Source organism: Chlorocebus sabaeus, chromosome 11 (genome assembly GCF_047675955.1).
Source record: "Chlorocebus sabaeus isolate Y175 chromosome 11, mChlSab1.0.hap1, whole genome shotgun sequence".
Taxonomy (NCBI): Eukaryota; Metazoa; Chordata; class Mammalia; order Primates; family Cercopithecidae; genus Chlorocebus; species Chlorocebus sabaeus.
In genome coordinates, this window is record NC_132914.1 from 116,150,379 (window position 1) to 116,174,430 (window position 24,052).

Below are 24,052 nucleotides of genomic sequence, written 5' to 3' on the forward strand. Positions count from 1 at the left end.
AGAAGATCAGCTACAAGACTTGTGAAGGGGCTGGGAAGAAAGGTGGCCTGGCCCCAAGGGCACCCAAGAAAGGGCTGAGGAAGGCCGGCGATGATGGGAGAGGAGAGGGGCCTGGGAAGCAGGATCTCCTGCCTGGCGCAGATTGGGGTGCCAGGATGGCTTCTCAGAGGGGTCAGCGCTGCAACTCGGTCGCTGTGGGGCCCTGGTGACAGGCGCACGCCCCGCCCTTTCTCCTCCCAAGACCTGCGGGCTTTTGTTATGCAGATGGCGGCAGGAGGCTGAGCCTGAGGAGGAGGGGGTTGGTGGGGAGGAGGAGAAACGGAGAGGGGGGAGGAAAGTGCAGCTCGCGCGACCAGCCTCCTCTTCCAACGTCACATTGTGCGAGAGACAAAACCCGGGCGCGCCGGAGCTCACACGCGCACGCACACACATCCGACCCCGTCGCCTCTTCTCTCTTGGCGCTGCCCAGAAAGCCAGCCCTCCCTTCCCTTCTTGGGGCGCAGAGGCTCAGCCAGCTCAGAGTGCAGCCAGGAGCCGACCCAGAAGGGCGAAGAAAACCCAGCGGACAAGCCTCCTTTCTCTGCTGCCTGCTCGGACTGGGGCGTCCCATCCCCCGCCCTGAACTCCGATCTCTCCCACCCCACCCCTCTCTGGGTTTCACCCGGACAGAGACCAGAGCTGGGTGTCGCCCCCGTTTGGAATCCACGTTTCAGCACTTCGGACAGCGCCCCGGGCGCCCCGGCCCCTTTGGGTTGGCGATGGCGAGCGTTCAGCAAGGCGAGAAGCAGCTTTTTGAGAAGTTCTGGCGAGGAACCTTCAAAGCGGTGGCCACCCCCCGTCCCGAGAGCATCATTGTCGCCAGTATCACAGCCCGCAAGCCGCTGCCAAGGTAATGATCTCCTTCTTAAAAGGGGGGATCCCGAAGGTCCCCCTTTCTGGCCTGTGCCTTATAGCCCGGAGGGGTGGATGCAGGCAGTCGGGCCAGGGCGCCTGTCTTTTCCCGTCACTACTCGGCGGCTCCCGCTGAAACATGGGAACTCATTGCTTGTGTGAGGTGGAAGATGGTGAGAAGGGACAGGAATTCTTTGTGGGGGGAGCAACGCTCAACGGAACCCTGTAGCTCCTATTCAAGAGGTTTTGCTACCTGAGGGTGGGCGGTGCAGGTGGGGTACGACTTGACTGAAAAACTTTTCTTGGTGTCACAGAGTCCAGAGGGCAGGTGGGCCAAATAATGGTGGATTTGAGGAGTTTGGGGGGTGTTGTACCAGAAAAGGAGAATTAAGCCAGCTCAAGCAGCGTTCAGAGATAGCACACATTTCCATCCTCGGCTCGGAAGCTAGAGAGCTTTGAACATTTTTGACAAAAGCCCATATGCTGTTGCCTCAAATACACCCAAAACAGCACCCTCCTCCACGCCTTTCTGGCGGCTGCTGCCGCTGCTGCTGAATTCTCTCCTCTCCAGCATCCAAAACCAAGACTCTGAGCTCAGGAGTCAGGGAGGAGCCTTCCAAGATCGTGAAGATGATCTTGGAAGAGTTTTATTTTGTTTTTCTTTTTTGTTTTTTTTCCAAAAATAATCGATTGCTTTGAACTCTGGGATGAGAACAGATCCTTGGATGGTGGTAGACATGGTGCTGATGGAAGGAAGAATAAGGGAAAAAATGAAAGAAAGAGGGGAACAGGAGGTGGGGTGAGAGGGAGAGGAGGTTGGGGGAAAATAGAAGCATTCCAAGACAGAGAAAAATCCAATTCTTTTCATAAATCATTCAATTTAGAGGACTTTGAGAATGAAAGGAAGAAGGCTGTGCCTTCTGTCAGGGAAAATCAAGGCAGTATGAAAACTCATCTTTTGCTGGTGTTGGATGAGTGGTTTAGTGGGAGAAAGGAAAGAAGTTGACCAGGGGGACCACTTGGAAGATTTATTAATCCTGGCAGTCTGCATTAGGGAGCAGATTGAAAACATGTCTGCAAAAGTGATTCGGACAGACTGAACGTCTGTTCTGGCACAACTGATTCTGAACTTTCCAGTGGGTGTGAGGTAGAAGACGTATGGGGAATTACGCCTGAACAATCAAAGCCAGACTGGAGAAGTTTTCCTCTTCACTGTCTTGTAGAGGATCACACAGGTCTTTAGAGAAATGGGTGTCCCATTTTAGGAATGGGTGGACAAGCAACACAACAGGCCAGTAGCGTGTAGCAGGCTGCAAGCTGAAGCAGCACCAGCCAGTGTTTGCAGATGGGAAGGAGGGGACACCCACCCACCCACCGACACAGGCTGGAGAAGGGGAACAACAATACCAAATGCCGCTAAAAGCTGATGCTTCTCTGCTTTGAAGGAGGTTCTTTGTATAGAGTTTTGACGTCAGTGGTTTTATCTTCCTGGGTTTCTGCTATCTATTCCACCTTTGGAATGTACCTACTGTTGGCTAATCAGGTGCTGCACTGGCCAAAGAAAATGCCCTTGTAGAAGGAACTAGAGGAAATTTCACTGGAAACTAGAAGTATGGCATTTAGTCCAGAGTCTTCCATCTATTTTAGGGGTACGGGGAGAGGAAAGCGGATTCCTGGTGGTGTTTTGATTCAAGAAAGCACACCTAATGTCCACCTTGCTTGGTACTTTCCACTTTTGTCTGTCTGTCTGTTACTTTCCTGCCCTTTTCTTGGTCATATTTGCAATCACATGAATGGCGCACAAGGTCTTTCAACCCTCACGCTTTCTGCAGCTTTTTGCTAATTCTAATGTAATCCTTTTGAGACTTTTATAATACTCCACTCCCCCTCTGCAACCAGTATCATTTCACTCTTGGTGCCTTTTCATGTTGTGGGTCTTCTTTGCCGTAGAAACCACCCCTGGGGTGAAAGCCTGAGCCATAAGCCCTCGATTTATGTCATGCTAGGAGAATCCTGTGTAATACTTCTGTAATAGGCGTGGCCTCTCTGTAGAACAGATTCCAGTTTTATAACTGTTACTCCCGGTTTGGGGTAGAGAGTGAGAAGGGAACATTTGTTTCCAAGTCCTCAGGAAAGGTTGGATTGGAGTTGTCTTTTCACAGACCAGATAAAACCTGAATCATCCCCATTCTCACCCAAGGCAGCCACATCCAGTGACATTCAATTTCCACTTCCTTTTCAACATTCCACACTTACTTAAGGGTGAAAGTACCATGTTTCCAAAGCTGAGTTCTCAAGAGGAAAGAAGATAGAGGCATTGGCACAATATCAGCTCTGTTTTGGTGGCTTCCTCTAGAGGCAATCTGGGGACTTAGTCTCATCAGAAATGTTGTTTAGTTCCATGAGTCAAGCCCAGATCACATTCGGCAGACCAACACATGTAGCAGTCTGCAGGCGGATGGCAGAGAGTGTGTGGAGGAACCACTAGTCAGTCCTGTTGGTGACACACTTAATATTTATTTATAGATGAAGGCCACCCCCCTAAATAAACTTCCTCAGGATATTTTAAGTCTATCTCTGAAGGTAATTTAGCACCAGGATAGAAACATATATTCAATTCATTGATTTCATAGCAATATGCATACATCATGCAACTGCAATCCGAGCAACCCCCTGCTTAGTCTCTCTTTCTCCTCTCCCCCTCTGTGAGGCATACTTGGTGAGGCAATATCTTTATAATGTATCAAATTGCAACCAGATGTCTGCCTCAAATGTCAGAACAGTATAGCAGAGTGGGAAGCAGTATATCACAGTGGTTAAGAGCTCAGACTTGAGTATAAGACAACCTGGATTCATGTCCTGGTTCTATCATTTACTAGTTGTGTATCCCAATCAAGTAGTTTACCACACTGAGCTTGAAAATAGGAATAATAACAGTAGCCCCTCAGACAGCAGGTTGTAAGGATTGAGTTAGGTAAAGCTCTACCCCTGTGTGTGGTACATGGTGTTGTTTAGTAGACATTGACTCTGGAGCAAAGCTTATAGTGGCCAAAAGGAAAGCAACAACTCCTCATCGTTGGATTCTCCATGCCTACCCCTGTCTCCCCCAAGTAATGCTGACAATTTTTATTGGGATTTCAACTCCTGATGGACAACTACATTCAGATGAAATTAACACACATGAGGCAGGGTAGAGAGTGGTCCCATAATCTTCGTCTCTGAGAAAAGGTTAGTTGCTTTCTGATCTGACTGTTTCAGTTAGGGAGTTGGGGATAATACATAATTATTCAGATTCAGAATTGATTGGTATAACATTTCCATGGAGCATTCTGTTGGTTTGTATAGAGAAGATCAGGTACTGTCAGTCTAAAGAAAGCTCAAACTCCTGGAAAAATCACAATTTTAATCCCATGGTTTCATCAAATCTACAGTGACTATGTGATTTACAGTTTATATCAAAATGTCTTTAAGAATGAAAGAGGGTGTCGTTAGTAATTATTCTAGGATGGAAGATCTAACAGAGATAATCCCAGGCAAACTAGGATATAGAGTGGTCCTTGTCAAACTTTATCTCCCAGCAGGAAGGGAACCAGCATGAATTGATAAGACATGTGAATCTCTAAAGTGTAGAGAGCCACCTTCCTTTTATCCCCACCCAAGAAGGGTAGTCATTTTGCCTGGCGTTAACTTGATGCTCTTTCGTAATTGCTTAGTCTAGAAAAGTTTGTATCTAAGAAGTTTCAGCTCAGCAAAAACCTAGCGCTTAAGGCTAGATCAAACCACAATATGATTTCATATCACCATATTGACAAATAGTAGCAGCTAAAGGCTTAATGAACAAGTAAAAATCATTTGAAATTAGCATATCAATTGTTTGTGGATGCATGAGTGTTAGTAAAGGACTAGAAAAGAGATCCTCTTAAATAGAATGCACATTTTCCTTACAATTCTTTTAGCAAGCTATTAATTTTCTTCGAAAATCCTTTCTACGCAGAATAGACCAGAAGCAGACTTCAGCCCAAGCCCTGTCCAAAAGGCCATAAATTCCAAACTATTGGAGATTTTACTGCATAAAGGGAAACTGTAAGGCGGAAAAAAAAATGCCTTTGAACCATTTAATTCAAGGCTCCCCTTGGTGCCAAGAGATCAGTTAGCATGTTTGTGCTGACTTGATCACCAGGAGCAGAGTGAGGGGCTGTTGAGAGGCGATTTTCTGGCAGCAGCCTGTGGTTAAGAGCCAATGTACTGAGGGTCACAGAAAATGCTTGCCCTGGCAGTGAATGAGCGTTTTTCTCTAGGAAGGGAGCGTTATTGTTTGGGTCAAACCTTTCTCCTTTTGAAAGGCGAAATTTGTTGAATGGGATGCAGGGGTTGGTTGCAGGGGTCATTTCTGACATTCTGCTGTGTTCACCTGGCAAACGTGCTATCTTAGAGAAGCAGGATGTGGTAGATGTTCAGTGAATGTTGGATGCATTAATTAGATGAGTGTGCATGGTTCAAACCCAGCAACAGATTAGCTCTCTCCCCACCCCACCCCCAATTCTGAGACACTGAGGCTTCTGATCAATGCAACTTGAAAGACACACACACTACAAATAGATTTGACTCTCCCTGGTGTCAGAATGAGGTTCCCTAGATAGAGACATCTGTCTGGCTAGGCAAGTAGACATGTTAGCCAGTATGGGGGCAGGAGGTTGGACTAAATGCCACTTGGATGTGCTTTCCAGGCCTGTGAGTCTCCATTACCTCCACCCCTGCTCCAGGCCACCAAAAAAAGGGAACATCCCTAAAACCCTAACTCTTTTAATAGGGAAGGAAGCCCAGGTCATGTGCCATCTTCTCCATGAACACTTCAGGTGTGCTGCAGAAGAAGAACAATACGTTAAAAAAAAAAAAAAAAAATCCCATTTTTTTTTTTCAGAGTGGCTGGATTTACTTTCCTGTGAAGTGGAAGAATTCACAGGGGCTTAGCAAAACTAGAGCTCTTTAATTGCTTGTTCCTAAGACTTTCACTGAAGTGTGAGATGAAGAATGATGAAGAGTTTGAACTCTGAAGTCAAATCTATCCAGGCTCAAATCTTTCTTTGCTACGTGCAAACTGCAGGACCTGCTAGTCACTTCACCTCTTTGTGCCTCAGCCTCCACACCTGTGAAATACTCCTCTGTTGGGGTTGTAGTGAGGAGTGAATAAGATAATTTATATAAAGAGCATGGCACTGTGCCTGATACAAACCCAGCTCTCCATAAAGCAGATGCCCTTGTGTACTATGCCGGGGTTACCCAATGAGATGCAGAGAGGGGGATGCTAAAGCCCCTTACTACCTGGGCTGTGCTTGTTCAGTAGTGATGCTTGGGTTCTGTGGACTGGACTCCTGAGCACTCCAGTGCTCTGTATTCACTTTTAAATGTGGTTTTGGTGCTCCCTAAAGAGCCACTGGAGATCGGTAGAGCTGTTTAAAACATTTGACAGACCCCAAGGGCACACTAATCAGAGGAAGTGTTTTATTTTATTGGTTGCAAATGCTTACAGGCTATGAGACTTGGCAAGCAGCTTGACCTTCTCAATCTCAGTTTTCTCATCCATAAAATGGGGCTAATAATAGCAGCTCCCTCCAAGAGCTGCTGTGAGGACTGGATGAGCTAATTTATGGAAAGTGCTACTTGGCACCCAGTCAGGGCTCCATCAGTGTTGGCTCTTGCTATTAATAATAAATGATAGGTTTTTTCATTACTATTTGCCAGGCCCACTGGGGAGAAAAATGTTGAATGTCCTCCTGTGAGGGCCTCAGAGTTTAGTTGCAAAGGTAGATACAACGTAAGTACATATTTCATAAGGCAGATAGTCTTCTTAGTTTTTAAAATTTGTTTTTACATAGTAACTCCATATATTTGGGGGGTACATAGTGATGTTGTGATACATATAATGTACAGTGATCAGCTCAGTGTAATTAACATATCCATCATCTCAAACATTTATAATTTCTTTTATTAGAAACATTCAGTATTTTCCTTCTAGCTATTTGAAACCGTGAAACATATTATTGTCTTAAGTACGATAATGTAGAGAAAAATAAAGACAGAAGAATGTAAAAAAAAATAAAACAGCAGAGGGAGAGACGCTTAATGAAGCTTGGAGTCCCTTGCTTATAGTCACACAGTTATTTTTAGTTATCTGATCTGCAAAATGGGGATGATTCTTCTATTTCTTTAACTTTATCTACAAATGCAAGGGATGATCAGAAAAAATCAGACCTTTGCCCCCAGCAGGGTCCTGAAGACCATTTCTTTTCCCAGGAGAAAAAGCAGGCTAAACTCTCTGAGAGGAACATTAACTGCTAGGGAATAGTCAATGCTAGTGGAGGGGAGCCGTGGAAGGGAGCTGCTCATATAATATAAATTTTCCAGCTCAAGGATGCAGTCTCTGGCGTGGGCTATTAGGCTTCTTGTCCTTCATGGACTAGCTCTGGCTGATAGGAAATCCAGTCTGCATTCCACGAACAACCACCAGTGATGGGGGGATTATAGCGAGCCTGCAACTGTTGAAGATAAAATTAATCACAGGGGAATTAATACACAAAGTGGAAGAAGCTGCACGTTGGCTAAAAAAAAATTAAGTTGTACTTTCATTCATTTATTCAGTGATTCAACATTTTTATTGAACCACTACTCAACGTAACAGTGAATGAACACGGGAACTCCCTATTCCCATGGAGGAGAAAGACAATGAATGAAGAACCAAATAAATAAATGAGAGCTGGTGGTAATGCATTCTATAAAGAAGAATAAAGCCAAGGAAAGGAATAGAGGGTAAGGGAAGGAGCTGCTTTGTTGGACAGCATGATTAGGGACCCGAATGGAGAGGTGAGCTGTGAGAATAAGTGAGAGAAAATTGTTTGAGGCAGAGGGAACAGCAAGTGCAAAGGCCCAGAGGTAGAAGGATGTTTGGTGTATTTGAAAAATAGCAAGGAAGTCACTGTAGCTGGAGCAGAGTGAGTGAATGGGAGAGTGACAGAAGATGATTCCCAGGATGCAGGCAGAAAACAGATCAAGTGGGGCCTTGTAGGCCAGTTTAGGAAATTCTGAGGTCCTACGCTGGGGGCAGGAGGTGGTCCCAGTGGGGGGTTCTTGCCTTAGGCAGAGTTCCCGGTCTGATCTGCTTCTCTTGACTCCTCTTTCCTGACTCTGATGCAGCCAGTGATGACTTTGAACAGCAGTATCAGAAGCATGTCTGGGCCCCTCCATGTGTTATGGACAAGCATGAAATTTACAGTCTCTTGACTGTGATCAATCAGATCAGGAAACTTTAAAGACGCTGTTTAGACTTTCAAATAGCAGTGACAGATTTTGTTCCCACAGTGCAAGGGTTTGGTCTCTCATATTCATGCATGCAAACCTAGACTATCCCTTGCACCCAGTAGCCCCTCCACTGCACACACTGAAGCTACAGTCTGCTTTTTCTCTCTCTCTCTCTCCCTCTGTGTATCTCTCCCCTACACCTTCCAGCCCTCCACTCCATTTGAAATTTTGCTGAGGGAGCTCCCTTATGCTACAGCCAGTGTGCGGAGCTCCGTGAAATAGAACACTGAATTAAGATGTCATAGAGACAAAGCCAAAACAAATACAGGAACAATGCTGAACCCTAAAACAGTCATTAAGTAATTCATGTCTACATGTGTCTGTTCAAAACAAATATTAAGATCTTCTGGACGCAAATATTTCTCGTTCGGAGAATCCCCTGGTTGCTGGATTCCCAGAGCTTAGATGCCGCTGTCGGACAGCTTTGCTGAGTACAAACACCAACAGATCACTGTTCTCTGGCTTCATTAAAAGTTAAGCTTAGGCAACTGAGCAGGAATTTAGAAGACAGTTGCCACTTCTGCAGAAAGAAAGGTGCCATTTGGGCCTGAAGCATGCATCCTCATGGTGTGTGTGCATGCTTGCTTGTGGTGGGAATGTGTGTGCTGAGAGCCTGGTGTTACTATGTGCCTTGCCCTGTGCTGAACATATTTCATCTCTTATCCAGTTCTATCCTTATAATAATTCCAGAATAGAGGTGTCTTCCTATTTTACAGATGAGAAAACGGAGGTTCTCAGAGTAGACATGACCTGCTCACAGACCCATGGCTGGTAAGAGTCAGAACAGGAATGAGAACCAGAGCTCTTAACCAACATGTTTATAGGATAAGACACTTTGCAGAGGAGGAAAAAATGATATGAGAGAGGGGAGGTAAGCCCTGGGAATCCAGCAACCAGAGGAGTCTCTAGATGAGAAACCTTTGCATCCGGAGGATCTTGCTATTTGTTTTGAACAGACACATGTAGATGTGAATTGCTTAATGACTGTGTCAGGGTTCGGCATTGTTCTATTTGGTTCAGCTTTGTCTCTACGTCATCTTAATTCAGTGTGTGCCCACGATCACACGGCGTGTAAGTGATGAAAGCAGGAGCTGAATTCAGGCCCGTCTGATTGCAAGTATATTCTTCTTTCCTGGCTGGACTTCCTGTCACTGTGGTTTGGGTTTTAAGGTTGGGGGTGTTTTTGTTTTGTTTTGCTCATCTTGTTTTATGTTCAATCAGCTTAGGTGATTGCCATTGTTATAATCCCATCTCATACCACTTGCAGCAATACTGCTTTCCTCTCTCCTTGCCCCTGTTATCTGTTATCCACATAGACCCAGAAGAACCTCTTTGAAAAGCACATCAGACCATGTAAGCCCCCTCTCACTCCATCTATCACTTTCTCATGTTTGTGTTTTTTTGGTTTGTTTTTGTTTTAAGATGGAGTCTTGCTGTCACCCAGGCTGGAGTGCAGTGGTGTGAACTCAGCTCACTGCAACCTCTGTCTCCCAGGTTCAAGGAATTCTCCTGCCTCAGCCTCCCAAGTAGCTGGGATTACAGGCACCCATCACTGCATCCAGCTAATTTTTGTGGTTTTTTTTTTTTAGTAGAGACAGGGTTTCACCATGTCGGCCAGGCTGGTCTCGAACTCCTGACCTCAGGTGATCCACCCTCCTCAACCTCCCAAAGTACTGAGATTACAGACGTGAGCCACCATGCCTGGCCCCATGTTTAAGTATACCGAGCCAGCTCCCTGCCATGGCCTCTAGCCTCTTCATGGTCCAGTTCCTGCCCACCTCCCTGAGACCATTTCTAAAATGCCACCTCTCACTTCCTCTGGTTTAGTTGTATCTTATTCCTTTTAGTTACTCACATTTCCCAGGCTCCTTCCTGCCATGGAGCCTTTGCATATGCTGCTAGGAAAGCTCTTCCTCTCCCCTGGTGCCTGATTTATACCTACTCCACTTTCCCAAGCTCAGAGCAAATGCTATTTCTTTGGGGATCCTTCCACTATGCTGCATTCGAAGTCATACCCCTCATTACAGACATTATTTTCTTATCACCGTTTTCAACATGTTTGTAATTGTATGTGGACTTGGGTGATCATTGGCTAAAGCATGCCTCTCCTAACGGTCGAGGCATCATGAGGAGAGGGACTGTGACTATGAGCTCCTTGCTGAATGAATCTCTTTCCCCAGAGACACGGCAGGGGCCAAACACATGTTGGTAGAATGCGTGAACTGTAGCACTTTCCCCTCAAATCACTTTCGCACCTAATAGTCTGAACCATATGGAATTGCCAGTATTCAAAACCAGCAATGTTATTTCCTCTGATTCATAGGAGAATTGTTTGAACCGCTGGGGCTGGGGACCATGCCTGTCTCATTCCTTGTGGTATCCCAGCACCTAGTACAGTGGCTCAAGGTTGGTAATCTTTAAATATTTGTTGAATAAATTGTTAATGAGGACAATACGACCATAAGCACACTGTACAGATGAGAAAACTCAGAGACCTACAGAGGTGTAGTATTAGAATCGTAGAACTAACAGGACCTTAGGGATCACCCAATCTCATTTTACACGTGGAGGGCTGAAGGATAGGTTTGATAACATGTTTAATATATTGGAACCATAGTGCGCATGTGTAATTTGTAAACAAATACGCATATATTGGGGTTTTGTTCTCAGCATTTCTCACTGAGAGAGATACAAGATAAAAGAAACTTTGGGGTCCATTGATCTAATTCAGCTCCTCTTTTAGCAGAAAGCAACACAAAGCCTGCAAAAAGAGAGAGATTTACCTAAGGTCTGTAGCCTGTAGGTGAGCTCTGGGTTCAGAGAAGTGATGTTTGCCCAGCCTCAGGGCTCTTGTTTGAACTTCTCTGCTGCGACCAGGTGACCAGACACTGGTTCTCTCTGGTGACCCCACCCACGCTGTGAGACATGACATCCCTCCCCCTCAGGGTCTCCTGCGGCACCTGCTGCCCACCCACTGGTCTGGGGATCCTGTCCGTCCGCACCCAGCCTGTGCCTAGCAGAGCAGGTGAGCAGCTCTGGGTGTTTCTGGAATCAGATTTCAGAGCTTCTAGCTGATAAGGGGCTTTTGTTTGGCCAGTGTTTTGCCCCAGCCTCCTGTCCACAGCCAGGTGGCAGGTGATTCTGGGACCCACCTCACACCCGGAAGGGGTAGGTATCTGAGCAGTGGTGCAGGATTTATCATATGGATGGTTGTTTGCTGCAGGAATGAGAGGCCATCATCATTACACCACCTTTCAATGGTCAGTTTTCTATAAATCCTCATTGCCTCACTGTGGCACTTAGTCTACTGTCAGGATGAGAGGGCAGCCAGAGGGGACCTTCAGAACTCAAATATAGTATCTTCATTTGATAGATGGGGATACTGAGTCACAGAAAGAGCACAGGGCATTCCACATTGCATCAGAAAATTAGTGCCAAGGCTGTAGCTAAAATATGGGCTGCTTGGCACCCAGTCCCAAGACACCACACTGCTCAGAGTTCCCTGGGGAAACAAGACAGAAAAATCAATTTATTCACATTTTACAAACGGACTAATGAGGCTCAGAGATGTGAAATGATTTTCCTAAAGTCACACCATGAAATAATGATATTTCATTATTATTGTCACTGTTAAACAGTTACTATTGATCTTGTTTCATCCTCAGTAAGTACCAGTGTTATGTCCATTTTAAAGATGAAGAAACTGAGGCTTAAGTTCTTATAAAGACCTGGAATAAGCTCCAGATCTCTTGACTCCAAGTTCAGTGCCCTCATGCCACTGTGGGGCAAGATTTCTGTCCCCCAAGAGGTTGTGCACTGAGCGGAGCGGGGATCACCAGGCAAAGGTGGGAACGGTGTGACTGTCTTTAATCACTGACCCAGGCTGCACTGGCTTAAGCAATCCCATTCAATCCCTCTCATTTCTGTTCACCCACAGAGTGTGCCAGCATCATGCCTTCTTCAACTGCTCTCTATATACTGTATCTTTTTCCTGCATGGAGAGTCTCTTAGAATGACATTCCTCTTAATGGCCTCAGGGGCATGGGGGGATTGGAGTGGGCCCCCAAAATCGAAAGGGGAACCCAGAGATCAGTAGCCTTAGGAAGAAACACCATGTACCCCATTATGGAAGGGACAAGACTGAGGCAGAACAGGCCCCAAACTGCAGAGGGAAGAGTGCATGCGGGTCAGGAAACCTTCTTTCCATGGTGGGTCCTGGTTATATATGGCCCCCAAAGAAAAGACACCTTGACAACTAGAAGAAGTAGGGGTGGCCTCAAGATTGCTGTAGCCCAACCCTCCCTAACTGTTCATTTTGCAGAAGGAATCTGGCACAGAGTAGTCAAGTCACTTGCCTAAAGTCTCACAAGCAATCAATGCCATTGACAATAGGTTCATTGTAGGGCACTTGTGGGTTTTTGGAAAGAGAAAAACTAGTATGATTGCTTTCTGCTGGGTGCTATAACATATGCCTGCAGCCCCAGCTACTCGAGAGGTTGACGCAGAGGATCCATCCCTTGAGCCCAGGAGTTCTGGGCTGAAGTGTGCTATGCCAATGGGGTGTCTGCACTAAGTTTGGCATCAATATGGTGACCTCCCAGGGGCTGGAAACCACCAGGTTGCCTAAGGGAGGGTAAACCGGCCTAGGTCAGAAACAGAGCAGATCTAAACTCCCAGGCTGGTCAGTAGTGGGATTGTGCCTGTGAATAGCTACTGCATTCCAGCCTGGGCAACATAGCAAGACCTCAACTCTAAAAAAAAAAAAAAACAGTAAAAATAAATAAAAAATAAAAACGATTGCTTTTCACTGACCACTCCTATCCACACCCCAGAACACTGGCCGCTCCACCTTGGCTCTATAGCATTTATGTCCTTTTAACAAATCAACTCTCGAACTGTCCCCACGTGGTGGTTTGAATGCAGGAGCTAGAGGCTATGATCTAAGTGCTCCTAGATGCTTTTAATGTTTTCCAGGGAAGCTCAGGCTGAGGCTTCCACCACAGAGACTCCCAGCTTGCGACTTGGGCAAGATGCCATTTCAGCCACCCTGATGTTTACTATCCTTACTCCAGTTCTTAAAAGCCTGTTGCCTTTCCCCTCCCTGGAAAATAGTGTGCTCTGCATCCCCATCTCTCCAATCCTCCAACCTAAGGAAAGCATCAACTCCCAGTCACCAAGCAAATGTTAGTTCTGACGCATGCCAAGGGAGGGGTGTTGTGTAGTTAGAAGAGTTCTGGCTTTGCAGTTAATGTGCTTGGGCTTGAATTCTACTCCATCACCTAGTAGCCGTGTGACCTTCGGCAAATCCCTTCACTACCCTGAGCCTCAGTGCCCTCCTCTGTAATATGGGGACAAAAGTTCTTAACTTGAGTGGTTGCTGATTCCTGGTATGACTGAGTATTTGGAATGGTTGCCTTTGGCCACTCAGGCTCATGTGAGTCAGTTTGATGGTGGTGGTGGAGTGAGAAAAGACACTGGAATTATACCCCTGATCAAGAAGGCTAAACCTCACAGTTCATGAGTTCCATTCTCTGTTATGCAGATGGAGAGAAAGCCTCAGAGAGGGAAAGGCATTTGCCCAAAGTCGTACAGTGAATGGGAATCCAGGTCTCCTCACCCCTAGAGTTCACTTCTCTGCCTCGGTGACCTCATAAATGTCAATTTTTCAACTTCTTCATCTGTCAAAAGGATTAATAATAGTTACTAATAATAGTTTCCGACTACTTACTATATACCCAGCACTGAGAAAAGTGCTTTGTCTGCAATATGTCACTTAATCTGCTCAACCACCTTTTGAGGTCGATACTGTGACAATATCCATTTTGTAGATGAGAAAATTAAGGATCAGAGAGGTAAATGATTTGTCTAACTTACACAACTACGTAATGTCAGAGCCAGAATTTGAATCCTATGCTGCTAACTCTCACTAACTCTTCCTGGGAACACCTGTTCTGCCAATCTCCTGAGATAAGGAGAGATGAGAAAACTTAGGAGCACCATATGGAAACTAGGAAATTCTTGACAAGCTGTTTACATCTTCCAATATGTGGCTCCATTCTGCTCCATCCCAGTGCCACAGTGGCACATCAGAGAGAATGTGGCTCAGGATGTCTGTCCACTTGCACTGCCCTATAGTTCTATTTTGGGACTTGCCAGTTTGATGCTACATTAATGTAGAACCCTTTCCGGAAACAAGTTTCTCTAGGAATGAGAAAAAGACCAGGAGAATAAGTGTTTCTTGAGTCAGAAATTTGGGACTTCTAATTGCAGTGCTTACCCCAGGCTGACCCAGTTAGGTGCAGCCATTATGCAATCATGGTTATTCTTCAGATGCACAATACTTTATGTTTGCTGAGAACTTGATTTATGCATCTACCCATCCGCCCATCCATTTATCATACATTTACTCATCATCTATTCCTGCATCCATTTGTTTATCCACCACCACCTATTCATCCATCCATTCACCCTTTATCCATCCATCAGTCAAGCAACAATTGAGGCATTTATTATTTCATTCACCCATCCATCCATTTTCCAACGTTTTGTCTATTCATCCATTCTACAACTATTTTCTTTTTCCTTTTCTCATTCATCTACCCGTCCATCTACCCATCCATCCACCTCTGCATCCAACCAACATTTACGGAGCATCTAATTTGTGCCTTTCTTCACCATTTCCCCACCTTTATGGTAAAGTTAGATTTATTCATTTCATTCAACTGACAGTAGAAACTAACTACCAGCTCAAATTATTTTTTTCAAGACCACACAGGGATAAAGTTAAACCTGATCTTGCAGTACTAGTTCTCTCCAAAACACCTATAAAACATTGTGGGTCCAAAGAACCGCAGGAATCTTGGGTTTGTTTTTCTTCTCTGAGGTCTTTTGCTGTGCATATTTAAATAATCATGCATATTCATTTATATCAGAAACAAAGGATCACAACAAATGCTGTGACCCTTTTTCACTTGTGCAAAAAGATTTCACATATGCAAAGCACAAAAAATAAAATTTTCTGTCTTCTCAACTTGCTTTCATTTAGGTATGGGAGACATGTTTATGAATAGTGACTAGAAAGCAGGGCAAGAGTTAATAGTATCAAAAAGAAAATTAAGGCCTAGGCAGGTAAAGTGACTTGCCCAAGGTCATAAAAGTTAATATAAATGCTGTGTAATTTAAAATAACTTCAATGCCTAAACTAAGCTCTCTGTTAGGCAATTTATAGACAGATTTCACTGAATCCTCACCACAACTGTATGTAATAGGTATCATTGTCTCCATTTTAGGGATGGTAGATGTGAGACTCAGACAGTCTAAGCAACTTGGTCAAGGTTATCACTTCGTAAGGGTCAGAGTTAGCACAGGCGTGCTTGCTTCCACAGTTTTCTCTTTCGTAAAACTTTTCCCAGAGTCAAGGTATGGAGTAGAAAATGTCACCTGTGAGGCCCAACTGTTCTCCTGCTTCTGAGTTTCTAGGTGATTAGTTCAGTGGAAGTCCATCCCAAGACGGGTTCAGATAGAGGAGGAAGGTTCTGCACAGAGATGAGGTGGACCTCAAGGGGCTGAATGGGGCAGTGGTGGAGTAGCGATGGTCCCAGCCTGCACTGGGCAATCACTCAGAAGAATCAACCAGCCAGGAAGTGTCTTCTCAGCAAGAAGGTTATCCATGAAGAGGAAAAACCCTTCAAGACAGGGAAACAAGAGATATTAGTTAACCATACGTGCTCTTGACCACAGCTCAACTCAAAGATGGCACCCCAGAGGGGCATGAACTGAGTCGCTGGAAATGAGGAAGGTGTTGGCAGGAGTGGGGTAAACATCCTCTAAGCACCAGATTTAGTAGGGATTTCCACTTCTTTATACTCACTTGTGGAGTGATTGAAAAGAGCCTTGTAATGTAAAGGAGAACACAAGCCCAGTGAGGTTGTTTTATTTACCCAGGGCTGCCCAACTTGGCAGAGCTCTGACTGCTGGCCATCAGTCCACACACGTTACTGTGGAAGCATCCATGATCACTGCCATGTGGCACCTTTCTGGTCTTATGGGTCTCTCTCTCTCTCTCTCTCTCTCTCTCTCTCTCTCTCTCTCTCTCTCTCTCTTTCTCTCTCTTTTTCTCTCTTTCTCCCTTCTCTCAAGCCTGGAGGCAATGTCTTTCTATTCTGAAGAAATCTTTCTTCCTTTGTGTTTCGTCATGGTTCTCTCCTCAGTCCATAAATCCCTTCCCCTAAGGGCTTTGACTTTTCCAAAAAGCAAAAGTGAAAACACTCTCATATTCTTTCTGTTTTCAGCCTGACACATGCCTCCCTGAGGCAATAAGAGTAGAACCCATGGCCTGCTTAAATGGTGAAAAAGAAAAGGGGAGCATATAGGGAGAGGAAAAAAAATCCACATAGATCAAGGTCTCAAAATATTGTCCCATTGCACATGCAACATCTCCTTTAAGCTGCTTGAGCTTCTGAGGTGGATACTGTCATTATCTCCAGTTTTCAGAGGAGGAAGCTGAAGTGTGGGGACATTATGTGCTTTCTCCAAGGTGACACAGCTAGGAAGTGGATCCAGGATTCAAACTCAGGCTTGTAAGGCACTAATTGTCAAGTTTTTAACTACCATATCCTTCTGACACACTACCTGTGTGGAAAAAATATGTATCAAAACTGTTCCCTAAGGAAAATTGACTTGCCCAAGATTGTTTGGCAAGTCAGTAGAATGGGAGACAAGCTTGCTGATCAGAGGCACACGCATCAGGATCTACATTTAATGGACACTATCTGCATACGTCTGGGTCTAAGGGTCACATGGCTTGGTCTCTGAGGAGGCTACATTCAACAACCAAAAAAAAAATGTTCAGAAAGGGGAGAGATATTTCTTACAGTGCCAGCCAAGCTCCAGAACTGTGCAACTGAGTGCATAAGAGCAATATGACAAAAAGAAAAAAAAATCACAGAGTGTCAGCATCTCTAACTAATTGGTAATGGTTGTCTAGAGCACGGTGTTGAAATGGACTGTAGGGCTATATCTGAGATCAGTAGCAAAGAGTGCTTGGATCAATTAGTAATGTCTGTCATTCTTGCAGGAATGGGAGGTTGTAGTATGCATACTATGTATTTATCTTTCCTGCACCTGGAAGGGGATGCTACAGCTTTTGGAAGAATCAGATCAAGTGCTAACTATTGAACATTTACTATGCTGTTGGTGCCATGCTCATCACATTCACTATTTCACTTAATGTTATCACTGGATTCCCTCTCCTGACACATTTTGCAAAGGAGAAAACAGAATGTCAAAAAGATGAAGTTATTTGCCCAAGGCTAAAGAAGCTGGTCCATGGCTAACCAGCTATGATAATTACTGTGCAATACATAAACAATTAGGTTGATCAATAGAAATGTCAATAGAGAAACAATCCCAGAACCTGTTAATTGGTGTTTGAATGTATATCTTTGGCCAGAGGGCTTTGGCTTCTTTATCTCTCTATTCCCAGTGACTAGCACAGGGCTCTGGACACAAGTGATGCCCAATTCGTATTTATTTAGAATTGTGAACAGGCACTGCGCAAGACAGTGGTTCGGAGTGTAAAGAGATTTGGTTATACATATAATGGGTAAGTGTCTAGTTTAAGGTTGGGCATGACTAAGTACACAATAAATATTTGTATAATCCAAGAGTGATAGAGGAGTTGGCTACTGGGTGGGATCAGGAAGACAAAATGAAGACAATCTTGGTGAAGACAGGACAAAGGTATTCTTTATCCTATCTGGAAGGATGTGAGGGGCCCAAGGACCAGCCCCCACACTGCTGATTGCTAGGATACCAAGCGATGCAGGCACATTTCATGATACCATCAGGCAAGTCCAGGAGGGAGAGTCCTGCACCTGGGGAGCTATTTCTGGCCATGTGTTCTGCCAGCAGTGTGCTGGGAGGCTGCAGGAGCCGGATCTGCTGCTGGGGCTCTGGAACTCAGAGTCAGGACAATGCCAGCTTTGTCTTGCCAGGGGCACGTGAATGTCATGGCAGGAGGGGAAGGCAGCAGGGAGGGGCGGCCTCAGGGAGCCCAATCTTATTCCGCCACATCTTTTCCCAGCTGTGTCCCGCCTGTGTTAAGTTTGAGGGTGATTTATGTTATCTGCAGCATTGGCATATTGCATTTTAAAGAGTCTCAAATTACGAAATCACTGTGAGATTGGAAGAATTATTTTTTTCCATTTCATAGATGAAACAACTAAAACTAACACAGTTATTTATAATAACAACAGTAACAACAGCGTATGTTAGGCATTATACTAAGCATTTCATATACTGTAACTTATTAAAGCCTTAGAATGCCCTGTAAGACAGGGAATATTCTTATAGCTATTTTGCAGCTGAGGAAATTGAAGGTCAGAGAGGTCCAAACTTTATCAAATCGAGTCCCATATGATTCCAGAGCCCATAGTCTTAACCTCTATCCTATGCTACCTCTGTGTCAATCAACTCATTAACTTGTTAATTAATACTTTGCATGTATATAGTGTTTTAAATTTCCCAAACACTTTATGTATATTTGTGCCTTAGAGTGGTGCTCTAATACTAGGCACTAAGTAGAACAAGTACTATGTTTTGTTCACATCCCTTGACACATCAAAAATAATGCCAGGAGCTGGGAGGGTACTTACTGCTCTGCACTGTACTTTGTACAGTATTACGACACATGATATTTTGTATTTTGTACAGAACACACTACACAATATAATACTTTGTACAGTACAGCAAAGCAACCCCTGTAGTATACTATATTTCACTTCCCCAAGCCTCAACTTTGTCATCTATAAAATGGGGAAAATAACTTTTTCCCAAGGCCTGTGACCACTGGAGATGATAAATGGGAAAAGTGCCCGGCACACCTCACACGTCAAAGGAGTGCAATGTGCTGTAGCTGCCAGCCACACACCTCGGAGTCGTTTTACAGAAGTGAGCAGATATTTCTCTTGCTGAAGTGAACAAGGTGACTGGCTAAAATAAGCCTACTCATCTGTAACTGAGGCATAACACAAGTTTATTCTTAGCATCCCCTTTGCACTCACCATCTCTGGAAAAGAAGGGACTCAGACCAAGGAGCCGTGAACTTTCCAATACATTTGACACCAGTGGACCCTGTGTTTCTTGTGACTGGCCCTGTACTAAAGACCTCAGTGTTCTTGGTCTCCATTTAGGCAAGGTCAGACCAGAGCTTTAGTCAGAGTTGGTTTAAACTATTTCCAGGTGCAAGAGGCATCTCTGGGAAAAGAGGCAAAAGGGACAGAGAAAATATGTTTACCATTGGAACATAGATTTTGTGAGTACAAGTCATCTAGCCATGCACAGCCCTGTCCTTGGGCTATAATTATATTCGTTCTGAATTTTCTCAAGAAACAGCTAGAAAGGGAGGCATTCTTCCAGAGCCTAACCTAAATGGAAGCTTATCACTCGTAGTCATGGGATCATTTGGCCAATGGGGGAACTTGGGAGGTAGGTGAGGATTTCCTTTCATTTCCTCTCCTCTTTCCTAAGAATCGCTCAGACCAGCACCATTTTTCTGCTAAGGAAAGTGGTCTCTGGCCATGAAGAAGTGTCTATTGTCTGCACACACCATTTGGGCTCAAAGAATAAGCAGAATAGCACCATCTCAGATTGTTATAAAAAGGCCATTAAATGAGGGTGGTATAGTTAGGGTAGGCAAGATTAGCAGCTAAAACAGATGAGCTCTGGGATCTCAGTCGCTTCATTGATACATTCATTTCTTGCTCTTGCTCTTGTCTTAGTCCTTCCTATGTTAGTTGAAGGAGAGATTGCTTCTCGTGGCATACAGGGACCCACCCTTATGGCATGACTTCGAAGTTATGTGACGTGGTGGTACAGCTAGAAGATGAGGAAAGTGAACAAAGTGGGAGAGGTCCCACCTACTCTTGACTGCCTCTGCTGGAAGTGACTCAACACTCCTCTTTAAATTTCATTGGTGAAAGCTTGTCACAATGTCCCCTGGGTGCTAAGATAACTGGGAAAGGCAGTCTCATAGCATGTCTGAGTGGGAAGGGAAGGAAGTTTAGTACCAACCTCTCTCAAGGAAGGAATTGCCTTTCAGGCCAGGAATCACATATTAATGTGAGCATCTCAGGCTTCTCTGATAAGTTATTTCTCTGTATGAGTGGAAGAGGGCAGGAAAAATAACAGTTACCATTTATTGAACAATTGCTAAGGATCAGGCACCATGTTAAATTTTCCCACGCCTTACTATGTTTCATATATAAACCCTGTCATGCATACATTGTTATTTCTATATTATAGATAAGGAAAACCCCCATGAGAGAAAGTAACTTGATCAGCATCACACAGCTAGCATCACACTACTCCAGCATCACAGGGAGTAGTGGCTTATGCCTGTAATCCCAGCACTTTGGGAGGGTGAGGCAGGCAGATTGCTTGAGCCCAGGAACTTGAAACCAGCCTGGGCAACATGGCAAAACCCCGCCTCTATAAAATAAACAAAAATTAACCAGGTGTGATGGCTCATGTCTGTAGTCCCAGCTACCTGGGAGGCTGAGATAGGAGGATCCCTTGGGATCCTGGGAGGTGGAGGTTGCAGTGAACTGTGATCACACGACCACACGACTCCACTCCAGCCTGGGTGACAGAGTGAGACCCTGTCTGGAAAAAAAAAAAAAAAAAAAAAAATTCACACAGCTAGAAAATGCTGGAGCCATGATCTATTCTGATTCTGATTATAGGTCTGATTCTATAGCCTGTGTTCTTACTCATTAGACCACACTGCCTACGTGAAATACAGCTTTCAATGTGGCCCTGAGGGATTAAACATGATGATAGACGAAGTGCTTAGCCCAGTTGCCTGACATGCCATTAGTCCTCATTACATGCTGATTACGAAAAGAAAACAAGCAAAAAAAAAAAAAAATTCAGGTTTCTCTTTGATCTTTGAGGAGTTATCTGCTCTGATGGTTTTTTCCCTTGCAAACTGGTTCCCATTTATTCATTTGCACATTGAGTTAATGTATCTACTGAACGTGTTCTATGGGCTTATAGTGCTAGGTACTTGGTTTGTGAAGATGAACCACATATGATACCTCCGCCCAAGGAACAGAGTAAGGGTGTGGGATGGAATCATTCTCTCCAAATTCTTCTGGATTCTGAGAAATGGCACTGGGGTTGTCAGAAACCTGGGGTCTGATTGGACAGTTGGGACAGGATGAAAATCTAATTGATTAGAAGTGTTTATTTTCCATTTGCGGGGCAAACCAAGTAAGAAGGTAGATAAAAGGAACTGTAATATTTTTATTTATTTCTCTCCAGAAAGATTTTCCTGTCTGATACCACCTTATCTCTATCCAACTTAGTGCCACAATAGACACCATTACAGTTCTCAGTTACCCTATGTACCGTGTTTGGTGCAGGACTAACATATGATACTAGGAGAGCCAATCTCAGCCCTTCCCTGGGGCTAAGTACAGAGGAGAGTGACTATCACTAGGCTCTGGTGGTGACAAAGGCCATGCTGGACAGAAAGGATCACAGTAACACCCAGCATCTATTAGGCATCTACACCAAGGCCAGTGTTTACACCTTGCTGCTGAACGCTGCATTTGAATGAAATTGCTTTAACCTCACAACCACCCTTCAAGGCGGGTACCTTTTCATTATCCTTATTTTACAGTTGAGAAACCTGGAGCTCAGAGGGGTGACAACACTCATTCAAGGTCCCACAACTAGTAAGGGATCAAGCAGGGGTTTGAATCCCACACCCTGTGCTCACAGTCACCATACCATATTGCTACCAGTTATCTCTATGTAGCTACCTCTGGGTCCCAGCAAGGAAGGGCATGTGGGAAGATGGCTAGGCTTGGGCTGCAACCTATGTTCAAAGACCAGGGGCAAGTAGATTTAACCCAGCCATTTGGACTGTGCTGTCTCTACTCCCCCTCGTCCCCCGACACCAGCGTCATCCAATCTAAGACCCAAACTGAATAGCTCTGAGCCTTCACAGTTTCCGGCATATCCTGAGCCCCAGCCCCCAGGGCTCTGTAGCATCCTTGATTTTTTATTCTTTCAGGGACATGCTATAAAAGATTGAAGTCAGCAACTGCGTAGATTGCTATCAAAAATGAGGGCAATTTTATACATGTTTTCAGTTCCATTTCCCCTCCTTGCTTTCCTCCAAGGATTTGAGATTGTTAAGCTGGAGAGCTGGTAGAGGTTCTGAGGGGAGGTCACCAACTGGAAATGAGGCACCTGCCAGATAGAGAAAACTACACATGGCTAAGATACCACACCCAGATCAGCTTCAAAAGCAAGCCCTCCTAATGGGCAGCAGAAAGATCAGAGGGGCACTGGAAGGTCTTGTCACCCCCAGTTCCCAAGGGCTTGCTGCAGTGGCTTGAGGTCAGGCCTTTCCATGTATCTCCTCCACCTTCATATCTCAGTGGAAACCTTAGACCTCTTATCTTCATGGCTTCTTTTTCCCCAAAGTTCTCTTAAGCAAACCATCATAGAGAAAATGCTGAATTATTCTTTTATTCTCTCTATAGATGATATTACTAAATTGTCATATGAAGAGATGATCAGAATATGAAGGCAAAAAGTACAGGGAATAGAGTATGATAGAGATGTTTCAGGCTGTTAATTATTAATGAATTTTTAATTGATCAGTTATTTAATTAATAAATACATGTTCTAGTCTGGATTTCGGATGTTTGTGGGTTTTCTCAGCTTTTAAAAATGAGTCATGTGTTATGATCATCTTATTCTAAATATCCACCTTGGTACCAAACTCTATTTGAAAATTTGATCTTCTTTTTCTTAAAGAGGGCCTCCAAAATTGTGTAAACTGCAGGTCCCACACCCTTGGTTATGCTCCTGGTTCTAAGACTCTGAGACCATAAGATTCATGGTTTATATATTCCCCGGATCCAAGGTTTGTCATCTCCTGATCCCTTTAGGGTCACTCCCAACCATTCTGCTCCTTGCGTCCTGTGGGATATTGTTCATTAGAACATCCGATTCCTAGACTTCACAATCCTGGAAGTTTTCTGTTTGTCTCCCAAACATTTGAAGACAAGAACTGCAAGGTCCAAGGGGTTTAGGAAAGTACAGTAGCTTCTGAAGGCAGCTGCTCCTGAGAGGGGGATGGGAGCCTACAGCAGAGAGCTTCTGAGGAGGCCTGGTTTTGTTCAGATTTCTCCATTCATTTGGTTTCCTCCATTTTCCATCCTGCGGCTCACAGGCGGATTGAGAGAAATAGCCTCTAGGTAGCAAAGGGTGGATCACAATAAGGGCTCCAACCCCCTTCTTTTACAGACAAGGAAATTGATCAGAATATGGCAGCCCATTCAACAAGTCAGCCCAGCTGATAGCTAAGACTGCTTTTCTCTCCCCTCGGCTCCCCTAGACTCAGAAAAGAGGACAAGCACTGAGAAGGCACTTTGCTTCCTGCCGAGAAAGAAGTAGGGAATGATTTTAAAGGCAGAAGCAAAGACGATGTCCAGTGTCTGAGAAATAAAAATCTCCGTTGCCACCAAACCACAGACCCTTCTTCCAGGATCCATTTTCCTTTGTTCCCTTGGCGGAACCCGCCAAGGAGTTCCCCGCTCCACTATTATTTCACTCAATTTCAGGGGCACCCAACTGGTTCACCCAGAAAAGATTAAAACAGGCTGCTAGCAGCATCACAGTTCCTGTGGCTTCAGATTTTGGTGTTTCTGATTGCACAAAAATCTATTTGTAATAAACATAATAAAACTTTTACAACAGGTTCACTATAGGCCCCCAAACTCTGGCT

The 24,052-nt window shown here is 44.6% G+C and overlaps 1 protein-coding gene across 1 annotated transcript in view; it reads left to right on the forward strand.

Moving 5' to 3' along the window:
- The first annotated feature begins 360 nt into the window (after positions 1-360).
- Positions 361-24,052, forward strand: part of SRRM4 (serine/arginine repetitive matrix 4) — a 177,534-nt gene continuing 153,842 nt past the window's right edge. The window contains exon 1 of the mRNA XM_008004893.3: positions 361-889. Within this exon, the coding sequence (XP_008003084.3) occupies positions 759-889 (131 nt within the window). The 5' untranslated portion in view covers positions 361-758. The remainder of the gene's footprint in view (positions 890-24,052) is intronic.